This window comes from Ipomoea triloba, chromosome 15, assembly GCF_003576645.1.
Source record: "Ipomoea triloba cultivar NCNSP0323 chromosome 15, ASM357664v1".
Classification (NCBI taxonomy): domain Eukaryota; kingdom Viridiplantae; phylum Streptophyta; class Magnoliopsida; order Solanales; family Convolvulaceae; genus Ipomoea; species Ipomoea triloba.
Genome location: NC_044930.1, coordinates 204,406 through 222,618, shown reverse-complemented (window position 1 = coordinate 222,618; position 18,213 = coordinate 204,406). Strand labels below are relative to the sequence as shown.

Genomic DNA, 18,213 nt, shown 5'->3' with positions numbered 1-18,213 from the left:
CATACTAGACGATGTTAAAGAAATTTCACATAATCAAATCTAACAATCACTAATGTATATTGCCCTTAGGAATACTATTTAAAAAAACATGTTATCAAAAAAAAAAAAAAAACATATGACCCACCTATGCTAGGTAGCACCTATATACTTTAATTACTTAGTATCTTATAGGCAGTACAAATTATGCTTGGGAATCAAAGATCATTGTCTTAATCCATAGGTGAAGCCTACATCATTAGACATTAGGTACTTTTTAATTTATAATCTTATATATTAGTGGAAGGTCGATTGGATTAGTCCAGGCTAATCTCAGTCAAAGTGTGATTGAATAGATGTGATTAATCTGAAAAAAAGAAAGAAAAAAAAAGAGAGAATTATTTTTAGCACAATCACAGGTTTGCTCCCAATGTGCCAACACTTATGTGAGCTTTTATTTTATTTTATTTTTTTATTTTGCAGATTTATTGACATCTTGTTTGTTAACTATCCCAAACTTCATTGGATGGAACGCGACGGCTAATCAGCAGCTTCCATCCATCCAGTCCATCTATATCAATGCCTGGAATCATTAATGCTTTCTAATTACGATTTAACTTTAATTAATGATGTTGTTTCTGGTACTAAGCTTCTCCTCCTATAAACTAAGGCACACTAACCCACAAGCAAGACAATAGAGTGGCATAATAAGCCTCACATGCCTCACTTTTTCACAAGTAATTGAGTAGCCGTATGATAATTAGCGCTTCTTTACAATATTTTAATCTTATTAAAATAATCAATTCTTAAATTAATCCCCCTTTATATTGGAAGTGAGATTGGACTATTTTTTTTTTTTTTGTTTTCAAAAAAAAAAAAAAACGGCATGGCTTTTAATCAAATAAATATTTATTCTAAACATAATTATGGTAAGTAACAACACTAAAATTTAATTTAAATTTAAAGAATATTTGTTTCAAAAGGAGTACGTGACCAAGGAAGAGTCAATTGTGTCACTAAATCACAAGATCATTGGCATATATTCACTACTTAAGAATTGGTTAAATTTAATTATGAGTTATCATATTTTTATTAAAGAAACAAATGGATTATTATTAAATAAATAAAATAGATATAATATTCAGCGAATAATTAATTCCTTCTGAGTAGTAATTTGGGTCAAACAATGATGGCTATATAAGAGTGAGAAAGGAAATTAGTGCACCACTTTTTGACTTGTTCAAGGTGGTGTCTCTCTTCCCCAAATTATGCTGATTAACTGATAAATTCATATTCAAATTAACAAATAACTAATAATTATTGATTATTTGGAGGGTTGGAAAATCTGCTACCTTTTGGGGAATGGGCCACCGACTACCCCATTTGCTTCAATACATTATTAATTTTTTTTTTCAATTTATATATTAAAAACTTTTATTTCTAGCAAATACAACTAATTTATTTCTAGAAAAAAAAATAAATAAGAAGCAAAAAATATGGAAATATAATTTAGTTGGTCTGGGCAAGAGAGCAATGAAGAGTGGTGTGTATTATTTGGGGTGACGAGAGAAATCTGAAATCACTATCTAAAGGTGTACGCTGGACAAATATGGTTTGGTGAACCTAATTGGCCTGGCAAAAGATAATGTAAACTAACTTAGGTGGTCTATAACTGACCGGTTCAAATCAATAATTTGAGATTTGAACTCGTGACTTTTTGGTTGGAGTTATGCGAGTGGTGTGTATTGTTATTGTGTGCAGGAACATTGATTGATGAGTGATGACGAAGATAGCAAGGAAATGAGATGGAGTTCATACGTACAACATACTACGTGTGGAAAATGTATGTTCCTGGTACGTGCATGTCTTTAATGTATGGGCTCTTCACAACCTTTTCCTGCCATTTTTATCTTCTTCCATAATTAGCACTTTAGCTATACCAGGATAGCACGCTAAACAGTACTATGTTGAGGTCCCCAGCTCTCTCTCTTAGATTACTCCGATTAATGGTAAATTTCATTTGGATTCATATATACTTGATTGTGTCGACAACGCCGTGGATTGAAGTTAATAATGTTGATAAAATGCTAAGGGACAAGTTGAAGAAGATTTTCATAATAATAAGGTTGGTGATCTATCATTCAGTTTGATTGTTAAAATTTGGACAATTCATTATAGTCTTCGCTTGAACTGGGAAAGAAGCTATAGGTGGGTTGTTGTAGGTTACGATTGCAAAAGGCTATCCAGGGGATTGGTAGGGGCCTAGCTCCATTTTCATATCATTCAAGCAATTAGGGTAATACTTTGGAAGAAAATTTACATTGTGTATACTTTCATATATGTGATTGTATGTTTCTCTTATCATATACAAATTTCGTAAATAGACTTTTAACTTAATAAGTAAATAAATTTATTGTACACTTTACAAATATTTGTATACATGTTTGGCCCGCGGATAGATACTTAGATAGTATTGCCTTATTTGATAATTAATTAATTAAAATTATGTCGTATATACCTTTTTCCTTTGTATGTATATCCAACACGTACCAAACACCATGAACAACGATTGATGTTCCTACTTCTCATCATCTCACTTTCCCCCATCTTCCTTTATTCACACTCCAACCTTCAATCTTTATCATTTCCTCCCTATTTCAACTTAAAGCAGAAAAATTATGTACACTTTTAGTTGATCACAATTTATAATTATGTTTAAAAAATTTATCCCCTTATATAATAAAAAATTACAAAAGTAAAAGAATTTTTGTGAATCATAATTAGAGATTATATAGTAAAAAATAAATTATATATTAGGGTTTTTTTAAAAAACTTTTCTATGATACAAAGAGATATATAAATGAGTTATAGTATGTAATAGTTGTAATAATAAAGAATTGAAACTTTAGGTATGTACAAATTGACCTAAAGTGTGGAGTCAATTTTGATGTTGTAAAGCCATTACAAGACAGCGACAAATGCGAGTGAGTATCCGAAAACAATAGAAACCTTTGTTGTGAAGGACTTACGCATAAAAGCCTGCAAAAAACAACACAACCTTTGCTTCATCAAATTACTAAACATAAATTCCTTCATTTCTTTTTCTCCTTTAATTTTCGGGTACTTTAAGGAAACCCCATAAATATTATATTTAGCTTTTTTTAATGCAATTTAAAAAAAAAAAAAAAAAACATTCTAAATCACCATAATATCCTTTCCTTTTTTTCTTCCTATATATGCATTCTTGCCATTTTCTAAATACAACCTGACAGACATAACCCTGCAATTTTTTTGCAAGAATTTGTCAGGCCCAGTCAGATCCCCAGTTTTGCTTTACTCATAGTCTCAGACTAATCCGAAAATGAAATTTCAAGAAAAGAAAAAAGCAAAAGCCTGGGGTTTAAAAAAAAAAAAAACTTTTGTGTTATGCTCAAATCTCAAAGATAACAACCCATTAAAGTGTACTTCATTTAACTAATCCTATAAGGTACAGTACTGTTTATTCACATAAATCATTATTATTTTCTGTCATTTTTTGGTTTTCCATAAGAATCTGCAGATATTTTGGAGATTAATCTGACAAATTAGTAGCGATTGCCAATGTAGTGGAACATTGTACTAAAACCAAGACCATGCTTTATAGGTTTTGCAAGAGCATTAATATGATTATATTGTTTTAATTTGGTGGAATCTAGTATGTGATGCTTGTGATTAACTGACAAACTAAGCTTTAAAAGATGTGGATGTGGATGTGGACAAAATGTAGTGGATATTGGATCTACATCCCAATCCTATATGTTATGATTGATTGGTATTACAAAAAGTATAATAATAATATTGAGTATATTATTTAATTTGTTTTTCTATATAGTAAATCAATAATTTGAGTATCTTTATTATTTTTAGACATTTATTCATTGTATATATGCATCAATTTGCATGAATTTTTTATGTTACTTTTAAGATAAATAATTCTTTTACTCTTTTTTTTAATCATATGAATTTCCTTACAAATTGATAGGGGTATGTGATAGTTTAACTAGTCCAATGATTTTAACCATATTCTTAGTAAATTGGAGCCAAATAAATTAGCATTCTAAAAGATTGACCTACCACCTTGATTTGGTTGAGAAATTCATTATATTGGTTAGCATGACTTACTCCGCGAGAGTTAAAGTATAATGACATATGCTTGTCATGTTGCTAAACTAGGTTGTCATGCACGGTTGTGCTTGACTGATTGGTCGCAACCATCAACTAGAGCTTGCTGCATTAGCACCACTTGCTACACGTGATTATGATATATATATAGTGATGGATCTCATTATAAACACTCCTTCAACTTCACTAATATTTACCTAATTAATCTTTAAAGTTATAAAATCCAAGTTATTTGAATTCTTGAAAATAATATTTTCTTTCAAGTTATAAAATGAGTATTTGACAAATCGAAAAAAAAAACTGTAGTAAAAATAATTAATATAAAATGAGAATTACTTGAAGAGAAATCACAGATCTGAAAGAGACAGAGAGGCATGGCAAGAACATGAAATTTCTTGCAGAAATTCTAACTTGCATAAGAAGCCAAAATCTTCAGAATTAAAAACCCAAACTTCTAAAAGTCAATAAATAGTATTCCGTACTAACTACAATTGTGTTGGTGAGGATGGGATGTATGTAATTAACTACCACCCTTTAATAATACCCACATAACAACTACTTTCTTAATCCTATCCTAAAAAATAATATCTTAAAAAAGTGATCCAGCATGTAAAATATGATTTTCGTAACTATCTCATGCACACACTCAAATAATGATTATAAATTTATCTGTTTACTCAAAAAAAATATTATAGTTTTTCATTCAATATCAACCTATAAGGAATTTTTAATTACAAAAAAATAAAATTTACTGAGCAATTAATCATTAATTAAAGTTTGAGCTGCCAACTTTCACATTTGGTTTTGGTCAAAAGTCCAATCTCAAGTTTACACTGCACATACAGTATTCCTTGTCGGGGGTGTACAATGTCACTTCTTTATCTCTCTCTCTCTCTCTGTCTAGGCTGTTCTCATCATGGCATCATCAGTCAATTTTATGCTGTTTTTTCTTTTTTTAACAGAAGAAGCAACTTGGTGAGGACCCCCAAAAACAGTTAAAAGAAAGTAAAGCCCAGGTTTTTACAATCCTAAGTTCCTAACCATGTTTGAACGAGGAGTAATGGTAGTAAAATAGGAGTGGTACGACGAACTGAAGTGAGAAACAAGAAATAATAATAAAAGATAGAGAGAGAGAGAGAGGGGGGGAAGTGTAAGAGGGAAGTTTGTTGAAAAAAAGGAGTGGGTTTGGTTTTAATTGAGTAAAAATTGAGAGGAAATGTCACAAGACTCAGAGGAGATAAAGACCATTGAGCAGTGGAAATGGTCTGAAATGCAAGGCCTTGAACTTGTTGTGTCATCAGAAGACTCCTCCTCTTTTAAACCCAACAACTCTCCCTCCTCTATTATCCCTACACCATTAACTGCTACTCTCACTACTACTACAGAGACTGGGAAAGAGAGAGAAGAAAGAGATATGGATGGTTCTGAAGGGAACACAGGAGGAGGAGGCGGCGCTAGTGGAGATGGAGAAAAGCCCAGTTCCCCTCCCCCTGCGGTTGGGTTTGGGGAGCTTTTCAGATTTGCAGATGGTTTGGACTATGTTCTGATGGGAATTGGGAGTTTAGGTGCCATTGTCCATGGCTCTTCACTCCCACTGTTCCTTAGATTCTTTGCTGATCTTGTTAATTCTTTTGGTTCCTATGCTAATGATGTTGATAAGATGACTCAAGAAGTTTTGAAGGTATATATATATATATGGGCTTCCAGTTTCACTCTTACTGCTGCAGGTTTTGATTCTTGAATTGATGACATTATTGTTTTTTTGTTTTTGCAGTATGCATTTTATTTTCTTGTAGTTGGAGCTGCTATATGGGCATCTTCATGGGCAGGTAAAACTTCATCAAGATTATGACTTTATTGTTATTTTTTGCTATGGTTTCTTGATTGGAATAGATGGAATGGTTGCAGAGATTTCATGTTGGATGTGGACTGGGGAGAGGCAATCGGCTAAAATGAGGATCAAGTACTTAGAGGCTGCTCTGAATCAAGATATTCAATTCTTTGATACTGAGGTTCGGACATCAGATGTTGTGTTTACAATCAACACTGATGCAGTGATGGTGCAAGATGCCATCAGTGAGAAGGTGAAGAAGAATGAAGAACACAGATGGGCTTTTTTTCTTTTTTTCTTCTTAATTTCTTGAGAAATTTTATGCAGTTTGGGCTTTTTAATGTTGTTTTCAGTTGGGAAACTTCCTTCACTACATGGCAACATTTGTGTCTGGGTTTGTGGTTGGTTTCACGGCAGTTTGGCAGTTAGCTTTGGTCACTCTTGCTGTGGTTCCTCTCATAGCTGTGATTGGGGCCATTCACACCATGACATTAGCCAAGCTTTCTGGGAAGAGCCAAGAAGCGCTTTCAAAAGCAGGAAACATTGTGGAACAGGTAAAAGATTCCTCAATTTTGGGATAATTTAAAGAAAAATCGTGTCTTTTTCTTCTTTCTCAATCTGGGTTTTACTAATTTCAATCCAAAATTGCAGACAGTGGTTCAAATCCGAACAGTATTTGCCTTTGTTGGTGAGACAAAAGCATTGCAAGCCTATTCTGCTGCATTGAAGGTTGCCCAGAAACTTGGTTACAAGAGTGGCCTTTCTAAAGGCCTGGGACTGGGAGCTACATATTTCACTGTTTTCTGCTGTTATGCCCTTTTACTGTGGTATGGAGGCTATTTGGTTAGGCATCATACCACAAATGGAGGACTTGCACTGGCCACAATGTTTGCAGTCATGATCGGTGGACTGTAAGTACTAAAACTTCATTTCTTGGAACATTTTGGCATTTTCTTCTTATTCTTCTTCCTCTTTTGTGTTTCTGTTTTTCCCTTATCTTTGGTTTTCATCAGGGCATTGGGGCAATCTGCCCCTAGCATGACTGCATTTGTGAAGGCTAGAGTTTCGGCTGCCAGAATATACCGTATAATCGATCACAAACCGAGTGTTGAGAGGAACAGCGAAACCGGGTTGGAATTAGATTCTGTTACTGGACAATTAGAGCTCAAGAATGTAGAATTCTGCTACCCTTCGAGGCCCGATATTCAAATTCTCAACAACTTTTCCCTCCTTGTCCCTGCTGGGAAGACAATTGCCTTGGTTGGAAGTAGTGGTTCTGGGAAAAGCACTGTGGTCTCCCTTATTGAGAGGTTCTATGATCCCACCTCAGGTATTACTCTACATGGATCAATAAATATTTCAATAAGTTGCAATATATCGAGCAAATGTTATCATGAATGCCAGTCAGCTGAAGCAAAGTTTAGTTTGGATGGAAATGTGTGTTAATAAATAGTTTTGTGCAGGACAAGTCGTGCTCGATGGACATGATATCAAGACATTAAAGCTTAGATGGCTGAGGCAACAAATCGGGCTTGTAAGCCAAGAGCCAGCACTATTTGCCACCACGATCAAAGAAAACATACTATTGGGTCGACCAGATGCCAGTTCTAATGAGGTCGAAGAGGCTGCCCGAGTTGCAAATGCTCATTCCTTCATTATCAAGCTCCCCGATGGATTTGATACTCAGGTAACTCTAAGTCTGATACCAATATCACTGTGATAATATATTGTATATGTGTGCCATATCACCATACCATTCGAAAATTAGGATCCTTGCATAGCTATCTTTTCGTTTTGACATTTCTGACTAAATTACTCGTTTGTTCAACAAACAAACCTAATTTTTTTTATAAAGTCAAGGGGGGTGGGTTCTGTATATGCATTTAAGAAAGGGGTAACATGGTTTCAGTCAACAATGCATGTGCTGGAATAAATGACTTGGAACTTATTCATGTGAAAACAAGGACTCAATGGTTACCATAGGAGAAGTGCAGCATATTTATCAATAGAAAATGAAGGGCATGTTGGGTTCATCAAATTCATAACAAGATTAATGACCACCAAATAAATAATTAACAAGTTGAGATTGTGTGGGGGCTCACAGGAGATCGTGGGGACTCTCTGGCATTAACAATATATAAAACAATGCATTGAAAATGTCAGCAAACAGACACATGACATTGAAACCACAAATAACTTAGAATATGTTAGTAGTTTTCTGAGAATGATTTGGAAGTAGAATAAAATACTGATTTGTCTATTTAGATTATACAGTAAATAAATTTAAGTTACATGTTACAGAATGTGTTTATCAAGCCTGAAGCCTAATATAGATAATATGATTAGGCATGAGTCATGAGTAAACTTATAAGCTCAAAAATGTAGGTAGGAGAGCGGGGGTTACAATTATCTGGTGGACAGAAGCAAAGAATAGCTATTGCAAGGGCAATGCTTAAGAACCCTGCAATCCTGCTGTTGGATGAGGCAACGAGTGCATTAGATTCTGAATCGGAGAAGCTAGTGCAAGAGGCCCTCGACAGGTTCATGATTGGAAGGACAACTCTTGTTATTGCCCATCGCCTTTCTACCATCCGGAAGGCTGACCTTGTGGCCGTTCTGCAGCAAGGCAGTGTATCTGAAATTGGGACCCATGATGAGCTCATTTCGAAAGGAGAACATGGTGTGTATGCCAAACTTATTAAAATGCAGGAAGCAGCTCACGAAACCGCTATGAATAATGCAAGAAAGAGCAGTGCCAGGTATGTGTGTTAGTTAAGGCCTAGTGAACTGTATTTAATTTAGTGCCTTGTTGTTCAACGGTCTTAAACTCTTTGCAGGCCTTCTAGTGCTAGGAACTCTGTGAGCTCGCCAATAATAGCTAGAAACTCCTCATATGGGCGATCTCCATACTCTCGACGCCTGTCTGACTTCTCTACCTCTGACTTTAGCCTGTCTTTGGATGCTGCATATCCTAATTACCGGCATGAAAAGCTTGCGTTCAAGGACCAAGCTAGTTCCTTCTGGCGCCTTGCGAAAATGAATTCACCCGAGTGGGCTTATGCTTTAGTTGGCTCCATTGGCTCTGTCATCTGCGGTTCTCTTAGTGCATTCTTTGCATATGTCCTGAGTGCTGTTCTTAGCGTGTATTACAATCCAGACCATGCTTACATGATTAGAGAAATCGCGAAGTATTGTTATCTCTTAATTGGCGTCTCTTCTGCTGCTCTCATTTTCAACACATTACAACACTTCTTCTGGGATGTTGTGGGAGAAAACTTGACAAAGAGAGTTCGGGAAAAAATGTTGGCTGCAGTGCTCAAAAATGAATTGGCATGGTTCGATCAGGAAGAAAATGAGAGTTCTAGAGTTGCAGCAAGGCTTGCCTTGGACGCGAACAATGTCAGGTCAGCCATCGGGGATCGAATCTCGGTTATTATGCAGAACTCAGCCCTCATGCTAGTTGCATGCACAGCAGGATTTGTATTGCAGTGGCGTCTATCACTTGTCCTAATTGCTGTTTTCCCGGTGGTTGTTGCTGCAACTGTTTTGCAGGTTGGTTTTGGAGATCTTAATGAATGCATATTCACATTATTGTGCTTAAATCATGAACCAAATTCCAATTCAGAACCCACTCTATTCTTTTTAGGATATTATTATTATTATTATTATTATTATTATTATTATCTATAACGAATTATTATCTATATATTGTATTCTCTACAGAAAATGTTCTTGCAAGGGTTCTCGGGAGATCTTGAAGCTGCTCATGCCAAAGGCACACAGCTTGCTGGTGAAGCTGTAGCCAATGTAAGAACGGTTGCAGCATTTAATTCAGAAACAAAAATCGTTAGCCTTTTCAGTTCCAACCTCCAAACTCCGCTTAGGCGCTGCTTCTGGAAGGGACAGATTGCGGGAAGTGGATATGGAATAGCCCAATTCTTACTTTATGCTTCCTATGCTCTTGGTCTTTGGTACGCTTCTTGGCTTGTGAAGCATGGAATCTCCGACTTCTCGAAGACAATCCGTGTCTTCATGGTCCTCATGGTGTCTGCTAATGGGGCAGCTGAAACACTAACCTTAGCGCCTGACTTTATTAAGGGCGGTCGTGCAATGAGGTCAGTTTTCGAACTCCTTGACCGCAAGACTGAAATCGAGCCTGATGATCCAGATGCCACCCCTGTACCTGACAAAATTCGCGGTGAAGTTGAGTTCAAGCATGTAGACTTCTCCTATCCTTCCAGGCCTGATGTGCCAATTTTCAAGGATTTGAATCTTCGCGCCCGAGCTGGTAAAACTCTTGCACTTGTTGGCCCTAGTGGATGTGGGAAGAGCTCGGTGATTGCACTTACAGAGCGGTTCTATGAGCCATCATCTGGACGCGTTATGATTGATGGCAAAGATATCCGAAAATACAATCTCAAGTCACTTAGACGCCACATTGCTGTGGTGCCACAGGAGCCTTGCCTGTTTGCTACAACCATATATGAAAACATTGCTTATGGACATGAATCAGCAAGTGAGGCAGAGATAATCGAAGCAGCAACGTTGGCAAATGCTCACAAGTTCGTTTCAGCATTGCCCGATGGCTACAAAACCTTCGTAGGCGAAAGAGGAGTTCAGCTCTCTGGAGGACAGAAGCAGAGAATTGCAATTGCCCGAGCCTTCCTGAGGAAAGCAGAGCTAATGCTGCTGGACGAAGCCACAAGCGCCCTTGACGCTGAGTCTGAAAGGTGTGTGCAAGAAGCACTGGAGCGCGCCTGTGCTGGAAAGACGACAATCGTGGTTGCACACAGGCTATCCACAATCAGAAATGCTCAGGTCATTGCAGTGATAGACGACGGAAAAGTAGCAGAACAAGGCTCGCACTCTCATCTGCTGAAGCACTACCCTGATGGCATCTACGCTCGCATGATACAGTTACAACGGTTCACACACGGGGAAGCAGTGAACATGGCAACAAGCTCGACATCTGGACGCCCCAGGGAAGATCAAGATTGAGAGAGAAGAGGACATTGATTAGGGGCAGGAGGAAAAATCCAAGTAGTAAGGAGTATACTGCAAGCAAGCCTGCTACTATTATTTTTGGATGCCACTCTTTCCTTAACTGTTTTGTTATGGTATAGCATAGTATATTATGTGCATTAATCTAATTTATGTTTTTCACTTCAGCTCCATTAATATCCTCACTTGATTCAATCATAATGCCCCCATTGACAATCTTAATGATCAAGAATCATATGTATGAGCTATTCAACCAGATTGATCCAAAGTATTGGATTCCAACAAGATAAGATGTTGGGATTATTTGGGCTCATGATGTTGACTGTGTGTGAGGAGGTAAATCGCCATCTCAGTCTCTAGGTTCTCAGCCATGTCTATACACTCTACGCATAAAGGGTGTCAAGGTCTCCCAATGACCCTCAGATTCCAGTAGAATTCGAAGCCTGATTGGTCACCAAATTCTCACCCCTATCTGTACAATAATGACCCCCTAGGTTCTAGTGGAATTTGAAGCCGAATCAATTAACCAAGCAAGTCATGCGGGGCCTGTGTGAGCATCTTTGTGTGTGAAGATGGATGACAATGGTGATTGCAAAGTGTGAGGAAACAGCATTATTGAAGTTGAGTTCACGTGGTGGTTGACATGCAAAAGGGGGAACCCGGTGCATGGAACAAGACAAAAGAGAAGGGGCTATGATTCATGATTGTAACATGGCAGACGACCTAGCTTGGTTATCATGGAGGCTTGCTTTTGGTGGGAGCTGAAGTGCATGACTGACAAGGGAGGAGGAATTCTGAGAAAATTACAAGGAAATCATGCTTGCTTCAACATGATGATGCTATACTGTCTTGCTTTGATAGGGACATGACTCCAACAAAAATTTAAATAAATCTTCTGCTGTAGATGCATGGACCTCACTTTAAAGTAAGCATTATATATAATGATAGCAGAATTGTTGCAAGTAGGATTCCAGTGGGCACCAATGGCTAAAAAATGGGGCATTTTTGAATGGCTTTTTTGGTGACTACCCCTGTTTAAAATTTAGAGCACACAATGGGACATTCACTTCAAGACAAGTTATAAGGTACAACTTATTAGAAGAGGCCATAGACTTGGAGACAACTTCTATATTCATTACTTCAGTGTTTCAGGATCTGTAGCAGCTAGACAGTACCAAAGTAATCATAAGATCAGATCATTATCTTGTTCATAGAGATAAGCTTTAATTCAATAGTACAAGCACAAGACCAAGTGGTTTCCTATGACTCATGTTTAACAAATTGTTATGGTAATGAAGAATTTCCGATCAATACATATGGCATGGTTCCTCGTAATTCATACATTTTTGTTCTCGATACAAATGAACTAAGGTAAACAAAAAGAGACAACACAATGGTAACTTGATTTGAGGCTAGCTATATGCCTATATTGACAATGAGAATGTTGATTAACTAGTTTTATACTGTAATAAAAACATAAATATATTGAAAGATTCTTAAAAGGAAGTCTCCATTGTTACAGCCCTGAGCGCACAACGGACAAACAAAAAGGCAAAGCTCAACCCATTAACATGAGCTTCGGGCCATTATCTGGCATGCCCATTCCAGCAGCTAATTCAGCATCGAGTTGTGTGTGTGGTGCAGGCCCCATCATCAGCTTCACACTGCATGATGAAAATTCATAATGCATCAAGACCTCACTTTATTGGCATTAACAAGTGCTCTGCAGCTTTCATTTCAATAAAGAAGTGCACAGAAATAGAAAATGAATACAATCTCTAGCCTACAAATTATAAATCAATCATTCTAGAAGCTTTAAAGAATTGAAGTCATGGATTTGCCCATGCTATCTAGAACTCATGTTGTAACCATATAGCAGGATAGAAGCCTTGAAAATCAGTTAAAACTGGTCTGAGAAAATTAGAGTAATGCCTCTGGCTCTTGCTAATGAAGTTCGATATATAGAATATAATAGCCATTACTACTTTAGTCAGGACATCTTTTTATCGGAGAAGGAAAACATGAAATTCATAAGGAAGTCTAGACATTTTGTAAAATGTCTGTCATTTAGAGATCAAAAGAATGCTGAATTGCTGAGTCCTCCATAACACATTATCTGGCCAACATCTGTTTTGGACAGCTATAAGGTCAAAGCTTTCTGATTCAAACTAGGCAACTACACTAATCTCACCACTAGGTCCACAATTTCAAGTAAGCATTACTGGCTCCAATGCACAACCAAAAGCAAAAGGTATATCTTTCATCACATTTAGAGACAAGCCCCCAAATGTAAAGTGAGCTCATTCAATCCATTGTAGATATGGTGAATAGAGGATTTGTTTTCATTCTTAGCTAACCAAGTTACATTCTTATTGCAAAGGAGAACACCTTAAGACAAGTAGTAATAATATTCATGCTCAAGCTGACTTAAACCCAAGAAGCATGATCTAGAATAACATCCAAGCACCACATGAACATGAACTTGATTCCGCAAAGTAGCTCTTTAGTTTTTACATAAAGAATCAGCAATCAAATAGAGCAAAAATAGAATCACAATAAATTCGTGAAAATGATCAATCTATATTCTTTTAAATAAAAGTAAGGTAGAAAAAAAATTCAATATAATCATACCGCCTCCTGTGTTTTTTTGTCTTGAAATGCTCATCCCTCACCGTAACATTCGCAAAATATCGACTGCAACAAAATCAGCCACAATAAAAAGGCCATAAATTAACAATTTTTTTTTAAAAAAAACAGCTGTAAATTTACACAATTAGACAAAAGTTATACCACGAACAACTGGGGAAAAACAGAATATAATGTTGAGCTGAAACAAAAGTTAAAATCTTTCTTACTCGCAGTGAAGACAGTAGTACTGGCCCATGCCTGGGAGGTCTTCATCTACGGGCATGTTTTTGGTCTGGGCGTCCGCGTCCGGCTTGTTAAGCTCCTGGTAAACTGCGTCATCTCCTTTGAGGAGGAATTTAGTGCGGCGAGCAGTTTTGTGAGAGTATCGGCGCTTCTTCACGCTTCTATGGGGACACTTCCCTCCCATCTTTGATCTTCCTCTGCGAATTTTGCAGCTAGGGTTTCGGGTATGTGATGATGAATCATGAATGAAAAGGAAACAGTAATACGACACCGTAGTGAGTTTTTGAGTTTGGTTTTGGACCTTGTAATTGGAATTTATTGGGCTTTAAAATCTGAAGGGCCCAATACTTCGCACTGTCAAAATGGGCACTTATACGGGCTGAGGTAAGAGAATGGACCGGGCTTGACCCGGCTCGTTTTGAATTCAGGTTATGATTTTTCACACAACCCGACTAAGTACGGTTTGGTGTGGTAAACGGGCCAGTCCGCCATCTCGTTTCTTATTAATTAATTATTTTATTTTAAAATATATTTAACTATTCATATATTAAGGACTCAAACCTTAAACTTATTAGTTAAGAACTCGAATCTCTACCAACTAAGTGCAATGAACTTTTTGAACAAATGTCATGTGTGCAAATTTACAAATTTACCTTCACCTTTTTTTCTTTTTTTTTTTTTATATTTTCATTAATGCATGGGAGCAATGGCGACTGGGGAGCTGAGGTGTCAAAGTTGAAGACCTAGTCTTTGCAGTAGTAAAGTAGGGTGCATGCACCTTCATTATATTACCGTGTTGACTGGATCAAATTAAAGTACTACTCATAATGTCATATCATGAGATTGTTGATCGATGGAGCCTAACATACGATGTTCTTGGTTTCCTAAAGCTAGGAGCTATGCCCAAGTTGTTTGTACATGGAATTTGTTAAAAAAATGACAATTTAATTATATCACAAATTCATGATGTATGTACTTTAATTTATCTAATTTAACTAATTGAATTCTAATTTTTTAAATGATAACACATTACTTGTTAATTTGCATGTGCTAATCTCGTGCTATTTCTTATAAGATACAAAAACTAAAAACTTGTTAGTGAACAAATTCACTATACATGGTGACTAATAAAAATTATATATATATAGCAATTAGCATAGTGTTTTTAGTTACAATTTTGTAACTTATGTTTATAAATATATTAGCGACTAATGATCAATCAATAACTATTAGTCATTGTTACAAGCTTTAAAATTAGTAGTGAGAAAAAAATGTTGTTCATAAAAGTGTACATGTGACGGGAATCTGAAATTACTTAGATAATTTAAAATTTATTTTATCAAATTACTTAGATAATTTAAAATTTATTTTATCTTGAGACGAAGTCCAAAATATAGTCCTTGGAGGGGAGGGTGTGAAGTGGATCCGATGGGAATGTGCATGGAAGACGGGAGGGGTGGCTGCACCTACGATACACGCGTTATTTTTTGTCAAGTGAATAGTGACAGCCCGCAGAGTAAATGGGATGGTGACTTCTTTAGCCTTGAAAGTTGAATCATTCCACGCCTATACTACTATCTATCATTTCTTTCTTTATTATATTATGGTATAAATACAAAAGGCAGGCAGGCAGTCTCTTGGTAAAATTAAAGTTAACCCATCCAGCCCAGGCCACAAGGTCTTCCCTCAGTATCGCTAGCCAGCTCAGCTCAAAAATGGAAACCATGCCAAAGCCGCATTATCATCCGGCGGCCTCGTATAGCTATCCTCCGCCGCCGCCGCAGCCTCCTGCAGCAGCTGCTCTGCATTATCCCCCGCACGGATACTGTCAACCACCACCGTATCCGCCGCCACACGAAGCCTTTCATCAACAACCATATCAGTATCCTCCGCCACCTCAAGTAGCGTATCATCATCATCAACCCCAACCCGCTATGGTGCCTCAATATCCTCCACCACCCTACGCCGTACATCAGCCTCCGCTGCTTCAACCCGGAACCGGTATGGTATTGGTATATCCATACCCTTCGCCGCCGCACGCATTTTATCCTCCGCCACTTGCAGCACCTCACACTATTCCACCACATCACGCCTCTACCATCGCCAAAATAGTTAGTAATATCGTGGGAATAGCCACAGCTATTGGGCTTGGAGCTGCTTCTGAAGTACTTGCTGATGAAGTAGAACACTATCTTCATACAAAGTGACATCATACAATGAATCAAAAACTACACTTCACATATGCTCCTTTAGCCTAGCTCTTACATCACCAAATTTCCAAACAAATTACACCCAACTGTAATTTTCCTTCATAATTAATATCAACCGTGTTGTAATAATACCTCTTAATTAGTCACTAAGGTGACACTCATTTTCTGATAGAATTTTATTATTTTATATTGAAAAACTTACACTTATTTTCACATGTATTAATTAATTAAAATTCTAATTCTCACTTACAAATACGTTAAACCCTACAAAATGCTCTTTTCTCCATCCAAATATAGTGAACAAACACGCTTTACATTTTACAAACACCTATTCATCCTCTTACAAGTCATTATAATACAAGATTTTTAGTTGAAACAAGATTTTCATGCATATATAGTGAACCAACTTCATTAACATGGCATCGCAAATAAGGATTGCAACTTGCGATGGAATTGAAGTTCAGAGCTTGATTTATTATTGGCCCTACCTATTTAATTGCTTTTCTTGCATTGTCTATGGAAGACTGCGTCCATTGCATGGTGGCCTCACGCGCTACTTTTCTGTCCATGCCACACTATTATATTCTATTCAATTCAAGTCCACACCCACAATATAATCATCATTCTTTACACTATATACAAAACCATATTAGAGTTATGACACATAATATGCAATTGACACTAGTACAAGGGCGATCCATAAGACAAACACACATGGCAAATACATATAAACATGAAAAGAATATTGATTCAAGCTAAGATGCTATTGCAACCAAATATTACTCTCGTGACTATTTACACCTACGCTCGTGGGCAAGAAACCATATGTTATCCTTAACATCCAAAGTGTAAGAATGTGTGGCTAGTAACAATACTCTGCTCCAACGACTATATACAATTTTAACTTATACCCAAGTCACACAACCAACCCTATAACACCCAAATCATTCCCTTTATGCAATACAAGTCAAATAGACATTACTAGTTAGAAGCCAAACCAAATACGAGCCCTAGACATTTAGCTACTCCTAGCACAATAAATACACAATATAATACACAATATAAGTGAGGTAGATAGAACCATTAATGGAAAAAAAAAATGATAAAGGTTATATAAGACAACTTATCTATTGATGCTTAATTGCAAAGATTGCAATGTTCTTTGGCTTACAACTAAAGAGGAATAAGAAATCTACACTAACAGAAGTTAAACTAGTGCTTGTTGAATATTAAGTAACCTTTATTGAATATTAGGAAACTCCTAGTGGGCGGGACTTAGTTTCCTATTCCTATTATGGTAGATTTGGTAGGTAGTTTAGTATATATAGAGGCATAGAGAACAACCCCATCGTACTCTTTCATTATAATATACTAATACATTCTATTATTCTCTGGTTTCTCTAATACTTTGCTTCCGCCTAACTGGCGGGTGGTTGTTATCCTCCACCCGCTAGGTCTTTCAATCCCTCAATTTCAACATGGTATCAGAGCCTAAACCCTAGGACCTAAGCCATTTCGCCGTCGTCGCAGTCGGAGCCTCGCCGGGAATTATCGCCGCGCCACCGCGACTGTTTCACGTTCACCGTCGATCTAGTGGTTCTTTCTCCGATCTAACACCACAAGCCCTCGGGAACGTCGTCGCGAGTTTTCCGCCGCAAACCCGGTCGCCGTCCGCCGCCGCACGCGCCCTCACGCGCCGCCGCCGCCGTCGGGAAGTTCGAGAGTTTTCCGGCCATAACTTCTTCCTCCGGTCTTCGATCGAGCTGCCGTTGCCACCATTGGACTTGGCTTGAGGAGACGCATCTCCTAGTGTCGCTCGCTTCCGCCACTGCCGCCGGTCACCGCCGCCGCTGCCGTCCGCCGGTCGCCGCCGCAATTTTCCAGCGACCTGAAGATCTGTTTCAGATCAGTGTGTGATTTGTACTGTTTCAGATCTGTTTTGCATATTATGTTGCATATTTGCTCTGTGAATATGGTGCAGACCGCTGGTTCAGAGGCTCAGGCTCACAGTAGGTTTGCCCCAAATGACTATGAAGGGTACCTTCGATTTAAAGCCTCCCGAAAGACCCTTTGATGTTACCCATGCTTCAACCCTGGATCAATCAGTTCTCTTCCATTCTAGAACAGCCCGTGCCATCTGAAGATCCTGAGGATTGGAGCATC

General features: G+C 37.5%; 3 protein-coding genes across 3 annotated transcripts; 2 read left to right on the top strand and 1 right to left on the bottom strand.

Moving 5' to 3' along the window:
* Positions 1 to 5,240: 5,240 nt before the first annotated feature.
* On the top strand, positions 5,241 to 11,191 carry LOC116007468 (ABC transporter B family member 1). The gene is made up of 10 exons (XM_031248143.1): positions 5,241 to 5,818; positions 5,912 to 5,966; positions 6,046 to 6,221; positions 6,322 to 6,522; positions 6,620 to 6,879; positions 6,982 to 7,298; positions 7,432 to 7,655; positions 8,354 to 8,727; positions 8,806 to 9,520; positions 9,692 to 11,191. The coding sequence occupies exons 1-10, from the start codon at positions 5,354 to 5,356 to the stop codon at positions 10,964 to 10,966; spliced, it is 4,062 nt and encodes a 1,353-aa protein (XP_031104003.1). The 5' UTR covers positions 5,241 to 5,353; the 3' UTR covers positions 10,967 to 11,191.
* A 1,034-nt stretch (positions 11,192 to 12,225) lies between these two features.
* LOC116007469 (zinc finger protein 593) lies at positions 12,226 to 14,091 on the bottom strand. The gene is made up of 3 exons (XM_031248144.1): positions 13,825 to 14,091; positions 13,601 to 13,663; positions 12,226 to 12,633 (listed from the first exon to the last, which is right to left on the bottom strand). The coding sequence occupies exons 1-3, from the start codon at positions 14,022 to 14,024 to the stop codon at positions 12,528 to 12,530; spliced, it is 369 nt and encodes a 122-aa protein (XP_031104004.1). The 5' UTR covers positions 14,025 to 14,091; the 3' UTR covers positions 12,226 to 12,527.
* A 1,464-nt stretch (positions 14,092 to 15,555) lies between these two features.
* LOC116006735 (extensin-like) lies at positions 15,556 to 16,047 on the top strand. Its single transcript, XM_031247225.1, has one exon. It carries the CDS (start codon positions 15,556 to 15,558, stop codon positions 16,045 to 16,047), a length of 492 nt encoding a protein of 163 aa, XP_031103085.1.
* The last annotated feature ends 2,166 nt before the right edge of the window (positions 16,048 to 18,213 follow it).